Source organism: Lynx rufus, unplaced genomic scaffold (genome assembly GCF_022079265.1).
Source record: "Lynx rufus isolate CCGP_SWC_20201006 ecotype Redwood Valley unplaced genomic scaffold, mLynRuf1.p SCAF_24, whole genome shotgun sequence".
Lineage (NCBI taxonomy): Eukaryota > Metazoa > Chordata > Mammalia > Carnivora > Felidae > Lynx > Lynx rufus.
The window spans coordinates 5,752,081-5,766,777 of record NW_025814839.1 but is presented as its reverse complement, the minus strand read 5'-3'; the positions used below and the strand labels follow the sequence as shown (position 1 = coordinate 5,766,777).

The following is a 14,697-nucleotide window of genomic DNA, read 5'->3' as shown; positions in this document are numbered from 1 at the left end:
TCCTCAGATGTGACCTCATCTAATGTGACCCTCCCCCTGGGTACAAAATACTTTACCCCCCAACTCTGTTTCATTTTCTTCCGCGCATTTGCCCCTCTCTGACATAGTTGCTGTTCCTTTGTTGTCTGTTCCTCCTGCTGCCCCCAGCTAGAAATTTCCACGAGGGCAGGCGTGTTATTGGTCCCTGCTGAGTCCCCCGAGCCCAGAACAGCTCCGGGGGCAAGGGCGCGTCGACCCTGAGCTACTGACTCTGTCAGGTCGGCAGAGAGCTTCCTGGTTCAGTCAGAATGCCCCTGCGAGGTGACTCTTTCCCCTTTCACAGAGGAGAAAACTGAGGCCCCAGGGCTGGGTGTCCCCCCCCCCCACCACCACCACCACCAATGCCCCAGTGCAGAGCTCTCGACCTCCAGAGGCTCTGGCCACAGGACATTTTCTCCGCCTCGAAGGAGGGACGTCCGAGGAGGATAAAGGGGAATAAAATCCAACGAGAACTTGGAGAGTGGGGTTGGCCGGCGTGGCTCCGGGGCCCCAGGCGGGGTGGCGGCCGCGGGGTCTGGGGGTTTGCTGGCGGCCGGCCGGCTGAAGGCTCGTCTCGCCTTAGTTAGAATGCAGCCGTTAGATCGTGCCTGCTCTCTGATGGCTGGGAGTGATTGACACTTACAAATTACCCAGCCGAAAGTGTCGAGTCTTTGACCCCTGAGTAACATCTTTGGCAAGCCTGAGATTTGCCAGCATTTTGTCATCTAATTACTACAAATCCCTTGAAAATTCACTGGCTGGTGAATTTTTAATGCGGGGCAATTTCAATGTGATGCATTGCCCAGATGGGTTCTTGCATTTCTCACCCCTCTCTCCCCCTCGCTTCCCTCTTCTCTCCTTCTCTCCCTGTCTCCATCCGTCTCCGCGTTAACTTGGCTGACCTCACAAACTTTCGGGTGAGCTGCGGCCAGAGGGTGTGCCGTCCACGTTCTGTTCCTCGGAGGGGCGCGCACGGGCCGGTCTCCGGACAACATGGGGGTCTTCCTTCTCCCCACCCCCCGCCCAGACCTCCCCGCCTGGCGCGACAGAGCCTCCTTCACCACACCTTGCGGGCGGGCGCTTTCGCCGGGCAAGAGGGCCGGTGGGTGTTGGCGAGGTTGGTCGCTTTCACGCCCGGTCCTGGGCAAAGCAGGTGTCTCGCCCCACGATTATTGTTATTATTATTTTTAACCTCATTCTTTAGATCCTCGGATGATGGAGCTCACCAGGGCAGGGAAGAGATGGCTGCCTTTTTCGGAGCAGAGGAGAGACCGCACCTTCCACTCGGCATACCTGGATAGACCGGAGGGGGAAGCCGGACTCTGTCTGTCCCAGCACCACACGGACACAGCCTCCCCCCACCCCCCGCCACCCCGGCCCCGTGCTGCAGGCTGATCCCGGAAATGCAATGCACGGGAAGCCGGGACTTAGGACCCGTTGCCCACAGAAGCAAAACTGTCTTCGAACCACGACTGGAAGGTGGCCCGTGAGCGAGAAATCTGGCTCGTTCCTGCACGGTTCTCAAATACTTCTTACTCCTTTTCTCCCTTCACCTTTTATATGTATATTGGATTCCTATTTCTAAATGCGAAAACAAGATGCCTTTTGAACTTCGTCCCCAGAACAGCCCTCCGCGTGGACATTTTCCTCGTTGACAACTCAGAGGGCGAGAACCATGGCCACAGCCGTGTTCTCGCCGTTGACCTCGTAGAGATAAGTCCCTTCCAGCCACCTCCGCCAGCCCCTCTCCACCCCTCCTCCCTTCCCCCTATTCAGGGAAACGAGGTTTTGCTTTTCAGCCCCATTTCTGGTTACATATGTACAAGGCTGATAAAATATTCCGCCTCACCCCTTCTCCCCGTGGGACCCGCCGTCTTCCGGGGAAAGGGTTTGTATGACAACGGCCACGACAGCCTGTGTGTCGCCTGGAAACCGCGGTGGGGGCCGGATCGCTCTCTCTCCGGCTCGTCTTTATTCAGATTCCCTCTCCGGGTTCTGATAACGGCATCGCTGGAGAGGAGAGGCCTGGACCTCCTCTGCGGGTTCCGCCCGAGGCACAGACGGCGGCCCTCCCTCCCCTGACAGAGGAGAGGCTACTGAGGTCCCTGGTGTTTGTTGCCTGGTATCTCCCCTCCCACCCCCTGCCCCCACATCCTCCACCTGGGGCCACCCACGCACGCAGAGTGGGCTTTGCCCCTCCCGAGATGTCCCGACTGTGGATGCCCAGTGCGTGAGCTCACCCTCCCCGGACGCCTTCGAAAGTTGGGGCCAGAGCCGAATTTGGGTGGGGGGAGGTCTCGAAGAAGCAACCTCGGCTGGATGGATAGACCCCAGCAGTCGGAGAAAGGACTGGGCCCCTTGCAGGAGGAGGGGATGTCATGGCTGCTCGAGATTGTCCAGGAGGGAAGAGGGTGAAGAATGGTCTGAGGCTCCACCCAGAGGGTTCTGGAAGTATTTGGACACCGATTCCCATTGCTCTGTCCGTCCACCCACTTGGTTGTCTTAACGTCTCCTCGCACGAGTCACCGATGTTCTGAGGTCCAGAGTATTCCGGAGGCAGAAGGCAAGGGAAGAGGGAGGTGTCCTTAAACGTCTTCCCGACCTCCTTTTACAAAACACAGCAGCTCACTTTGCTCTGAGTTCCCAGTGGCAGGGCCATCACACGAGTGTTGGGAAAGCCGCGCCCGTGGTGGCCCCCCTCTTCCAGAGGCTTCCAGAGGGCCTCGCCTCGGGGGAGCAGGTGTTTGCAGAGCTCCGTGATGGGCCGGGCCCAGGGCTGCGCCCTGAGAGGCAAGGCCACCGCCCTTGTGCTGAAAAGAGCTTCCAGTCGGGTGTGGGGTTAATAAGACCAGAATGAATTGAATAAACTTCACACGGGAGGTACAGCGTCTTCTGGAAGATGGGAGGAAAGTGTGGTTCAGACATGAGAGCAACAAGCATTTAATAAGCGCCCACTGGGTGCTCGGCACTGGGGTGGTAAAGGCGAGGGACCGGGCCCTGCCCTGGGAGGGTCAGCGTTCAACAAAAACGACCTTTGCACAGGGATGACGCTTAGGAGGGGGCAGCAAGGTGGGAGGCGGCCGGGGCATTGAACAGGCAACCGCAGCGGCCTTCATGCCAAGTACCCACGCGCCCCCTGCGACCCCCGGGCGGGGGCTGGGTGCTCCCCCAAGAGAGGTGTGCAGGTACCCTGCGTGTGAAATGCAGCCCGGTCCCCCCGTGCCGTGGCCCCATCATCATGAGCCTGCGACACTGGGCCCACGTGGAAAGGAATGCATCTGGGCCTATAAATGTGTCACTGCAAATGACTCGTTCCGTCCTCTGACCCCTGGTGCTGCCCGTCCAGCCTCATGGTCCGGGAAGGAAGCCCAAAGGCGGGTGAGAAGCCATGAAAGTGCCCTTATCATGCCTCAGAATTCCTCTGCTCTTCTCTCCTTGTCCCGTTTCACTGTGCACCGTGTGGATGTGTGAGCGCCCACACACGCACATTCTGTTCCTAACGACGGTGCCGTTCGGGCCATTTCAGGTCCCGTATTTGAGCCGTAGCCCCCGCCTGCCGATTGGTACCTGCCGGCAGACTTCCAACGTTCCTTTCCTGCCACTTATTCATTCAGCAAATACTTGCTGAGACCCTGGCACCGTGCTTCGCACAGGGACGTTACCTGCTGAAGCCTCGTGGGAGCACAGACACTAAACCCGGAACGAAGGGATAATACAATTTCAAGCAGCGGTGAGAGCTAGTGGGCAAAGGGCCGGCTCGGCTGGCGGTGGTGGCCTGGGAGGCCTTGCCCCAGGGAAGTGACTTTTAAGCCAAGAGTCGAGGCCAGAAAGGAAGGCGACATCGGAGGCGGACTGCAGCATCTTGGGCGGAGACCGGCAAGTTCAAAGGTCCGGAGGCAGACGGACCATGTGGCTAAGGACTGAAAGCTGGATGACGGAGGGACGGAGTGGACAGGTGCCCGGCCACGCAGAGGCCACTGTAGAGGGCTTGCTGTTCATTTAGACAAGAAAGGTAAAGGGTGCAACGGTGAAGTGTGGGAGACGGGGTGAAAACAGGATGTGGCAGACGCCGCAGGAAAACCGGTGGTTCCCAGCCCCTCCGTCCGTGTTGCCTACCCGGCACCGTGGCAGCCAGAGGCGTGGGAGACACAGTTCTAGCCAATCAGACCCAAGCAGAAATCTGGTAGCTTTCCAGCAAAAGGTTTTGTTCTCCTGATAAAAGGGGTAGGGAAACCGCAGGCCCTCCCTCGCTCCTCCCCACTTCTTACTGCCTTTGATTTAGATGTGATGCCCGGAGCTGCCGCAGCTATTTTGCCACCTTGAGGGAAAGGCCGTGAGAATTGCAGAGACAGGCAGGCCGTTGAAAATCCACACCAGCAACCTCCAGATTCTTCGGTACATTGGAAGAATAGTCCCCGTTCGTCTTTAAGATACAATTAGTTGGTTGTTGTGTTATTTGCCAAAAGAATGCCCAGGCTGGTACACAGGGTAAGGACCCGGGGCCAGAGAGAAGTGAGTGGGTGTGTCTGGTTTCGAAAGCCACAGCCTTGAGATTCTGAAATGGAGCGCCCTGTGTGGAAGAACCATCTTTGACGACACGATGAACCTGCTGTTTACTTGAGTGCGGGATGTTCACTGTACGAAACCGAGAACTCCTGCTTCAAGTCCCCTCCTTACCGGGGGACTTCAAGTCCCCCTTCCTTACTGGGAAGGGCTAAAGGGAAGCGAGTCCAGCTAGACACGGATCCTCGTTCTCCGTGCAACCCTCAGTTCACCCAAGAGCAAGTTGGGTGGGCAGACGTCGCCGTGTGGAAAAGACTGCTTTCTGGGGTTCAATTCACGGGATCGTTGAATGGAGGTGGGGAAGGAGCCAGGCGTGGTGGAAAACAAACAGGAGGGAGAGAGAGGCGAGAATGTTCCGGCACAAGCCCTGACAGGGCCCACGTGCTATCCCCCTGGGTCTCCAGAGTTGGGAGGCACGTCGTGACAAACGTTCTGTGCAACAGGAGAGAAAAATGACGAGAATGTGCAAATTCTTGATGCAGAAGAAGACAAAAAAAAAAAAAAGGACATGTATTCCGTGTTTTTTTGTTCTCTCAAGAGGCCCATTCTTAAAGCAGAGAGGTGCATTGAAATGGAAATCGTACAACGACCCCAACTCCGGATACCCTGGCATCGAGGGAGGCCTCAGTGGCGTTGCACAAGAGGCGATGAGTGTGTGAGCCCTGGTTCCCAGTACCTAGCAGCAGGCCAGTCCCAGTCCCGACCCCTTAATCCACTCCCTGACCTGAGGTCGAGGGCCAGTGAGGCCAAGAGAAACCGTCACACGGCTCTCTGCCTAAGCTCTGCGGGCACAATGGCAGGCAGTCGGCAAACATTTGTCGAAGACCCACGGTGTGCCTGCTGCCCCGCGGGCCGGCCGGTCTATGCCCGGAAAGTTCCAGGTGTGGCGTCCATGGGGACGCCGATGTCTTCTCAGCAGCAGAAACGGGTGACTAGACCGTGGCGTGGACGAATCTCACCGACGGTGCCCAGTGGGTGGAAGACGCCAGGCACAAAATTGCTGCGCGACTCCACTGCCCTTGAGGGGAGCCCGCCGACAGGCTGCAGACGTCCCCGCGCCTTGATCTGGGTGGCGGTCACGCAGGGGTTTACACGGGTAGAAATGCAGTGAGATGTGCCTTTTGCCTAAGCTGTAGCTCCAAAAACAAATAAAAAGGCCACAGATACCCACGTGCGTATGTAATCCAATAGTCAAGTCTGTTATGTGATTTATCCTGTTTTACCTGGATGCACGTTAGAGTCCCCTGGGGAGTTTTTGAAAGACATACACCTTGACCCCACCCCAAGAGATTCTGTAATGGCTCATCCGGGACAGTGGGGGCGTCTCAGAACTCCCGGCTAAGTTTCTGGTTGTTGGGTGTTTTGTTTTGTTTTGTTTGGTGTTGGGGTTTTTTTTGCTTTTTATGGTGTCCGTTTTGTTTTTGGGGGGTGTGCGTGTGTGTGTGTGTGTGTGTGTGTGTGTGTTTAACAGGCATCGCAGGTGCCCCCCGGTCATTTTGATGGGTAGCAACCCTGGGCTCTGGGACTTCTGTCTCAAGGGTGACCCTAGCCCCCCCCCCCACCACCTCCAGGTGTTCACTGTCTATTAGAGGAGACAAGATCCCAGAAATAATCAAAAGTTGGGATGGTCTCTGCTCCAAGACATCTCAGGAAAGAAGTTGGCATAGACCTTGTGTCAGAGGAGATAAGGCTTTGTGGATAAGACGGACGTCCAGTTGGACAGGTCACACGAGAGGGCACGGACAAGCATTCCAGGGTGGAACGGCACAAACGGGGGCACAGAGGCAGACCAGCCTCGGGAGCATGTCCAACTGGAATCCTCTTCTGGATTCTTCACCTCCCATGACCTTTGTACATCTCTGCAGAGGAACTGCCCTGTCTGCAAGTCTAACTCCCTATTAAACCGTAACCCCCCCCCCCCAGGTACCATGATGGCCATACTTTTGAACCACCCAGCTTCTGACCCAATTTCTGGCCTGGAGAGGGAGAGAGAGGGATATCGTTTCCAACAGAGAGCTGGGAAGTCAGGCCGAAACTGGTGTCAGATAAACCTTCCCCCAAAACCGCGCCGCTCGTAAGGGCTACTCGGGATCAGGTGCCGGACGTCATCCGTTTGCATCTGGCCCCGGATCTGGTCTCCACCGTTCACCCCGCTCCGTGCCCAGGAGGCTGGCCCAGGTGGAAGGCGTCAAGGGACTCCCTTTCAAGGATCAAGTTGTGTTTGGCCCCGGGGGAGGCCCTGGCAGAAGATGAGCGGCCGGAGGGGAAAGAGGTTGGGCCATTCATTTGCCAGACCCCCGGCTGGCGGGTCACCCGGGGTTGACTGGTCCCCCCGCCCCCCCATCAGAGGCCCCTTCTCTATTCATTACCATCCCCCTACGGAGACCCCTTCGACTCCTTCCTAGTGACTCCCCCACCGCTTAAATCGCAACACCGCAGACCTACTGGGTGTCTGTTTAGGTATGCATGTGTATGCTTCAGACATCAAAAGGTAAGTTCGTTTCATCTCCCGGGCACCCATTTTTTGCCCCTTTGGGGGTGATGTGGACCCCACTGAGAAGGCACGAGCTCTCTGGGCGCCCTACCTCCGGCAGCCGACTTGTAATGGCTCCCCACTGTCGCCAGTCCCGAGGCACTTCACCCCTCTTCGTGGTGCCTCTTCGCCTCGCCCACACCTCTGTTCCTTTGTTAAGCCCTCCTTAATTACCATTTCCTGCCTGCCCCCCCGCCCCCACTGGAGGGAGATTCGGTGACTGAGCCCACAGCCCACCCCATGTTCCAGAATGTTCTAGAACATTCTGGAAGCAGGGTGTGAGAGTAGACAGTCCCCACCCCCACCCCACACACACACCCAGATCCTATTCATCCCCAGACCACCACCCCTCCCGCCTGGAGGCTGGCATGGCTTGTCCCTCTCACGGCTCACCCCCCCCCCGAGACCCTGGAACTTGCAGGTGGAGGGAACGCCCCAGCCGCACAGCACAGCCGTGCTTCAGCACCTCGTTGCTTCCCAAGAGCATTCAGCGTTTCCTCAGGTGCACAGAAAGCATGCCCCTTTCTCAGGAAGTGTCGGGAACATAGGGGAACAGAGCCGTTTAGCCTCTTTCCAAGGCCGATGGACCCCCTCGCTATCAGCCTCCAGCCCGCAAACACAGTGGAGTCTCACGTGTCGACCCGCAGCCCTCCGAACGTGTTCTGTTAAGAAAAAGATTGCCTATATTACACAATCCATGCAGGTTGGCCAAGGAACTTTCCTTCCTATCCCCAGCTGCCTTCGAGGTCCTGCTTGGGGTTCACACCTAACCTGTCGCCCCTGAGGATGCTTCTTGGCAAGCGTCTCTTCCTGATGGGAGAGCCAGTGTCTGCACTTTGGACCCTGAGTATTGTAATGTCGTAAGCCCACCCTGAGAGGCACGGGAGCCCTTTCCTCCCCCGGAATCCTCAAATGCCTCTTTCCTCGATCCACCTGTTTCTCCATTTCTGCCCTCCTTGTAATCAACCCAAATGTTCTTTCTGCCCAGCAGAGCTAATGATTTGGTGCCCCTTCAGGCTGAGAGCCACTAAAGATATTTGCTCAGCATTGTTTTAAGGAGCAGCAGAGAGCTTCCTGGGGAGACGGTAAGAATGAGTGCCCCCTGGTGGAAGAAAGAGCTCGGCCTCTCCTACAGGAACCACTGCAATTCCGCTCCGGCTCTGAACTTGCATATCGTCCTCAGCAAAGCAGTGGCTTTGCCATTAGTTACTAGACACATGGTCGTACGAAGGCAGTTTAGCAAACATCTTTGTTATGTGAAAAAACTCCTTGGGGATCACCCTCCCTACTCCAAGAGCCTTACAGTGTTTCAGAGCTGTTTGAGTCTCCCCCAACAAGAGTTCTAGAAAACACTGTTTTCTCCTTATTATTACATGTCTATCGCTGATTGTATGACCTCTAGGGATGGCTGTCCTGGCTGTCCCTGGCTAGGGTCCGGTTGGCCTGATCCTTTTTTTTTTTTTTTTTAGAGACAGAGAATCCCATGAGGGGCAGAGAGAGGGAGGGAGGGAGGGAGGGAGGGAGAGAAGCAGGGCTCACCTGAAGCGGGGCTCAAGCTCACCCGATGCAGGACTTGAACTCTTGAATTGTGAGATAATGACCTGAGCTGAAGTCAATTAATGACTGAGCCCCCGGGCACCCTGGCCTGATCCTTGATCTGCCCCTTTTGCCTGACCCTGGCCTGCTTTGCGCGCCACACGCCCCAGGATGCTCCTTCGCCAAAACCACCACCATTCCCTGGGTTAGAGTCAGAATCTTCTTGGCCCCTTCTCTCTCAACCAGTTAAGTTGGTAGAGCAGCAGTTCTCAAATTTTTGAGTCTTAAGACCCCTTTCCACTCTTTTTTTAAAAAAAATTTTTTAATGTTTTTAATTTATTTTTGAGAGAGAGAGTGAGAGAGAACGCCAGCAGGAGAGGGGCAGAGAGAGAGGGAGACACAGAGTCCGAAGCGGGCTCCAGGCTCTGAGCTGTCAGCACAGAGCCCGACGTGGGGCTGGGACCCACGAACCGCGAGATCATGACCTGAGCCGAAGTCGGACGCTCAACTGACTGAGCCACCCGGGCGCCCCAATTCCTTTCCACTCTTAAAACAGTAAGGACCTCGGGGCGCCCGGGTGGCTCAGTCAGTTGAGCGGCCGACTTCGGCTCAGGTCACGATCTTGCACTCCATGAGTTCGAGCTCCGCATCAGGCTCTGTGCTGACAGCTCGGAGCCTGGAGCCTGTTTCGGATTCTGTGTCTCCCTCTCTCTGACCCTCCCCCATTCATGCTCTGTCTCTCTCTGTCTCAAAAATAAATAAACGTTAAAAAAAAAAAACAGTAAGGACCTCAAAGAGATGTCATTTATGTGGGTGCCATCCATTAATAGGTACTGTTCAGCAGTTAAAACTGAGACATGTAAAGATACTTAATTCATTTAGCAATACTACCAATAAACTCAATTACATATTAACGTAACATATTTCGTGGAAAGCTCATAATATTTTCCAAACACTACACTGAACGTGGGGACGGGGGCAGCACGGCTTCTCCTTTCCACAGACCTGGGGTGCCTGACTCTCTGTTCTCACACCCGCTTCTGCAATCTGATGCAGTCTGTTGGGGTTGAGGTATGTGAGGACATTCTGGTCCCACATAGGGCAAGGTAGAAAAGGAGGGCCCTGCAAAGGGTCCCTGGGACTCCCAGCCTCCTCAGAACACTGCCTGAGAGCGTTCAGATCCCAGTCCCCAGGACCACCCTGTGTATCTGATAAAAATGGAAGTTCTCTACCAGGAAGGAACACTGTTTTCAGTGGTCGCAAAAGGGGTGGGCACGTGCGTCATTTCAGGGGCCACGCCAACCCCGCGAGGCTCACCTCTGACCTCCAAGTTGCAGCCACAGGTTGGGGGAGAGGGCACAGGAGAGTTGCTTTGCCGCAAAGCCCCACGGTTGCTTCCAGAACAAAAACACAGCCTCCTCCAGTCCATTCAGTGCAAAGCCACATCCAGAGCTAATAATAGTAACGGCAGCTATTACCTGGGGGGATATTATCTGCCACGCCAGACGCTATACGTGGTTAACACACACCATCCCAGTTTGTCCTCCCAGGAGCCCTTAATGCTGTTACTGTGTCCATTTTACAGATGGTGAAACTGAGGCCCAGAGAGGCAAGGTCACATAGCAGGGCCAAATTAGCCCAGCATATGCTGGCAACTACACCCTTCGAGTCCAGTGCTAGTGGCTTTACAACTGGTGTGTGTGTGTGTGTGTGTGTGTGTGTACACACATCTGCGTTTTCATAATCATGGTGTTTGCACGGAGAAGTCTGGAAAAAAATGGACACCAAATCATTAGCGATGGTTACTCACAAGGTTGAGGAAACAGATGGGCCTTCCCTTGCTCAGCCTTTGCTTGTAACGTTTGAAGCTTCAAATCAGAAAAATTAAACAGGGATTTTTTTGGAAAGTCAAAAAATACTTTCCTTGCTGACGCGTGGGGCATGTGGCCGTGTGTGTGTGCGCGTTGGGTGGTGGGGCAGGGAGAGAAACTTCCAGAAAGCCGCAAGCTGGGTGGACAGTTGCCCGGGTCCTGGGCACCGTGAGGCTGGCCTGTCAGATGACGCGGGGGCACTCACGGGTGACCGACAACCAAGCTGTTTCGCCCCGAAGTCCTCAAGGCGGGCACCCACGTGTGGGTGGGCATTGAGGTGCACCCAGAAAAACCACCGGTACCCCATCCGCCGAGGACAGCTGGACACTTCTGGGGCCACAAGCCTTGCCTTCTGGGATGCCCGCCGTCATCCCGCGAGTACGAACCCCCCTCGAAGTCCCCGGGGCTCACAGGACAGGAGATTTTCATTTTCACCCGGGAGACAGCCTGTCTGTCGGATAGCTAGGAGACTCCTTCTATTTTTTTTTTCTGAATGATAATTTTCCCCCTTTTTTTGTAGCTAAAAATCACCCAGGCTTGTCCAGACGAGAGGGCAGAAAATTATGCCGTGAAAGAGAAGGGAAGATAATTTCTCCGGGTCACAGACGTCCTCACTTGTCATCGGTCTGCAGCAGGAGAAGTGGAGAAGGAATGAAAATGAAGGCTGGCCCAGATCCATCACTGTCCTCCCCGGCCCTCCCTGGGGGGGACCGACCTGGGGAGGGCGGGAGGGAGGGACGGGGGCTGTGGGCTCCAATCAAGGGACTGGGCGAAGGGGGGAGTCTGCCGACCTGACCTGCTGTCCTAGCCGGACGGGCCCACTCTCCCCCTCGGGCCTCGGTTTCCCCATTGAGCAAACAGGGGTAATTGCTCCCTCCTCGCTTACCGCCTGCGCCCCTCCCCCACACAGCAGATCCCAGACGGGAACATTCTGGAGACCCCGGACCACGAAAACACAAGGTGTGGGAGGCGACAACCCTGAGGTCCGCCAAAGGCCAATGAAAGCTACCAGCCGAGGGGGCCGAGGGGGTGGGATCAAGTCCCAGCACCATCCTGACCACAGCTTGGGCACATCGCCACCCTGCCTGGGCCTCAGTTTCCCCATCTGTAAACTGGGGAGGGGGGGGGATAACATGACCTAATCCATAATCGTGCGGACGAAGTGGACGTTGCCCATGATGTGTCTCACATATGGCAGTCGCTCACTTGTAATAAGAGTAGAAACAAAAGTACAGGGAAACTACCCGTGGGTCACCCACGTCAACTGCGGGTGATGCCTCAGGGTCTCACTTTCTCGTGTGTAAAAGGAACACACGCTCATAAGGGGGCAGGTTGTAGAAAAACCACAGAATCTGGTCAAACTAGTTCGGGCCGTAACCCTACCACCCACCCGCATGGGCCGGGGCAAGTCACTTTCACTTCCGTCGGCCTCAGTTTCCCTATCTGCAAAAGGGGGCTGTGATACCTCAGCGGGTGGCCAGGAGGCTCAGAAATACCACGTGGGCCGTGTCTAGAATGAGGATGATCACAGGTCTCCCAAAAGGCCAACTCCCCGTCCGCCGGTCGTCCTCCTTCCTCCCCACACCCGTCCTCTGCTGGGACACAGCCACTCCGCAGAAGGCAGGGTCTGGCCTTCCCTGCCTCCTGAGTCACAGCAGGGGGAGGAAGCCCGCGGGAAGGGCCAGCAGCCTCTGGACGGCTGGGAGTGAGTCTCTCGGCTTGCCATCACGGTGCATTGTCCCCTCGGCAGAAGGTCATCGACATTCTTTGTTTGTCCCGTGCAGGGGCCGGGCAGGCTCTTTCTGTAAAGGGGCTGATGGTAAATATTTTCAGCTGCGGAGGCCTGCGGTGACCCCCTCACCCCTGCCGCCGTTGCAGAGAAGAGCGGAGTTGCCATAAACAACGTGGACACAAACGGTGTCGCTGGGCCCCAGTATCACTGATGGACCGAAATGCGCTGCAGCCCAGGGTTGACTCGCGGGCCACCATCGGTCTATACAGTGGTTTGTTCCACTGCCCGGGTCTAGTGCTAGTTCCTGTCGCGGGCCAGGGAGGTCCTGAGGTCCGAGACCTAAGACGAAGTGCCCCCCTCATCCCTTTGAGCTTATCAGGCTCCCTCCAGCGTCAGTGTCTTGGCACCTGCTGTTCCCTCTGCCTGACATGCCCTCCCGTGCCCTCTTCACCTGATCGGTACCCACTCGTCCTTCAGGTCTCAGCTCAGACATCCCTTCCTCCGGGAAGGCTTTCTTGACAGACTGCTCCTCCCACCCCTGAGCTCCCTGAGAGCGTTGCAGCGTTTGGGATTTGGTAACATCATCTCTGCCACTCAGCAGTTAAGTCCCCTATGTGCAAGGACCGCTGTGTTCACTCATTCGTTCATCAAGTCAGTCATTCTTCAGACATTGACTGGGGACCTGCCCCGGGCCAGACTGAATGGCTGGAGACTTGCAAGGAAATACGGGCAAGAAGGCAAACATGGCTGAAGGAAAGAGCGAGGGGAGGGAGCGAGGGAGGGGACGTGTGGGAAGAGGTGAGGTGCACGGGGAGGCTGGATTTAATACAGAGGCGAGGGGGAGGTGTATCAGTCAGCTATTGCTACGATGATGCTGCGAGACAAATAACCCCAACACTCAGAGGCCTAAAACAATACCATAAAGTATTGCTTTGTGTGTCCGTGGGTCACAGTTTGGCTCTGCCTGGGCTCTCTCACACATCAGTGGTCAGCTGTGGGTCAGGTGGCACCTGCAATCGAGGCGTCAGCTGGTTGACGGTTGGCCCAGAACGGCCTCTGCTGGGAGGACCCGGCTCTCCTCCACATGGTCGCTCATCCCCCAGGCTTGCCCAGAGCTACAAGGGCAAGCAGAAGCTGCAAGGTCTCTCGAGGTCTAGACACGGAGCTGGCACAGCATGACTTCCGGGACATTCTATCGGCCGAACCAACGTTGGAAGCCACTTAGGTACACCACTTATCTCTCCCTGCAATAACACGGTGCTGGGACGGGTGAGGATCTCAGTCAGTACTTGTGGGATGGACGTTCAGGTGGAGGGATGACGGGTGGATGTTCTCTGCCTTTGTCTGAGCCAGAATTGACCACGGGCAGGGGTGGGGGGTGGGGGTGAGGGTGAAATCCCTCAGGCTGCCCAATTAGGAGCCCCCACTCCCCTTTCCCGGAGCCGCGACCAGGAAGGAAGACAGTGTTCCTCCTCCCAAAGTTTAATTAAGTGATCTGCCTCCACGGGGTTAATCCTGTTATCACTGTCCAAAGCTGACCACAGGGGCAGTGTAAAATGTCAGCTGTCTGGAGGGCCTGGTGGGGCGCTGAAAGCCACTGGAATTTGGGGACAGGCAGGGGGTAGAGCAGAAGCAGAGCCCCCATGGGGGCAGGACGTCCGCTTTCCAGATGGAACACAAAAGAGCTAAAGTCAGTTTCAATCCCGTCCCAGGAGGAGGTGAGGAGGAGGAGGAAGAGGTCTACTAAGAAGCTTCTGGCTCAGATGGCCTTTGCTCTGGCCATTACCCATCCCGAGCGCCACATTCCAGAGGGAAGCCCTCCAGCCCCACGTCCCCCGCTCTTCCGAAGAGGCGGACACTCCCTCGTCCTGGACCCACAGTTCTGGACCAGACCAGCGTGGGTTTGAATCCTTCATCCACCACTTCCTGTGTGGCTCCGGGCAGATTCTTTTCATCCCCCTGAGCCTCCGTTTCCTCCTCTGTGCGGTGGTGGTGGTGACCTCCACGTTCCAGGCCTCGCGAGAGGTGGCAACAAACACCCACAGTCGCGCATTCCGTTCTCAGAAAATGCTGCCACAGAGGCTTCCTCGTACGATTATGATCACACTTCCCACACGGCTGATTTCCTCCGTCCCCCCCCCCCATCCACGGACTCCTTGGGAATACAGACGGTGTCTCAGACGTAGGGCCACCACCCTGCACATCCTAGGGGTGCCTACGACCTCGTGGCTCGTGACCACTGCCCCCTGCAGGTGTGTGGAATGCAGGCTAAGTGACCTTACTGGGTGGCAATGCGCATTGCTGAATCCCAGCACCTAGCCTGGGACTTGGCAGGTGCTGCCTCTGTGTTTCACAGGTGACTCTTCATCCATCCATCCATCTGTCCATCCATCCATCCATCCATCCACCAATCCATCCATCCATCATCCATCCATCCATCCATC

General features: G+C 56.3%; 1 protein-coding gene across 2 annotated transcripts in view; it reads left to right on the top strand.

The window, feature by feature from the left end:
* RBM19 (RNA binding motif protein 19) overlaps positions 1-11,206 on the top strand; it is a 153,003-nt gene extending 141,797 nt beyond the window's left edge. Inside the window, exon 25 of one of the 2 annotated variants that reach the window (XM_047088170.1) lies at positions 11,042-11,206. In XM_047088170.1, coding sequence (XP_046944126.1) covers positions 11,042-11,110 — 69 coding nt within the window. In that variant the 3' untranslated portion in view covers positions 11,111-11,206. Of the gene's footprint in view, positions 1-1,222; positions 5,765-11,041 lie in introns of those variants that run through there. The other variant, XM_047088171.1, reaches the window with a different exon arrangement.
* The last annotated feature ends 3,491 nt before the right edge of the window (positions 11,207-14,697 follow it).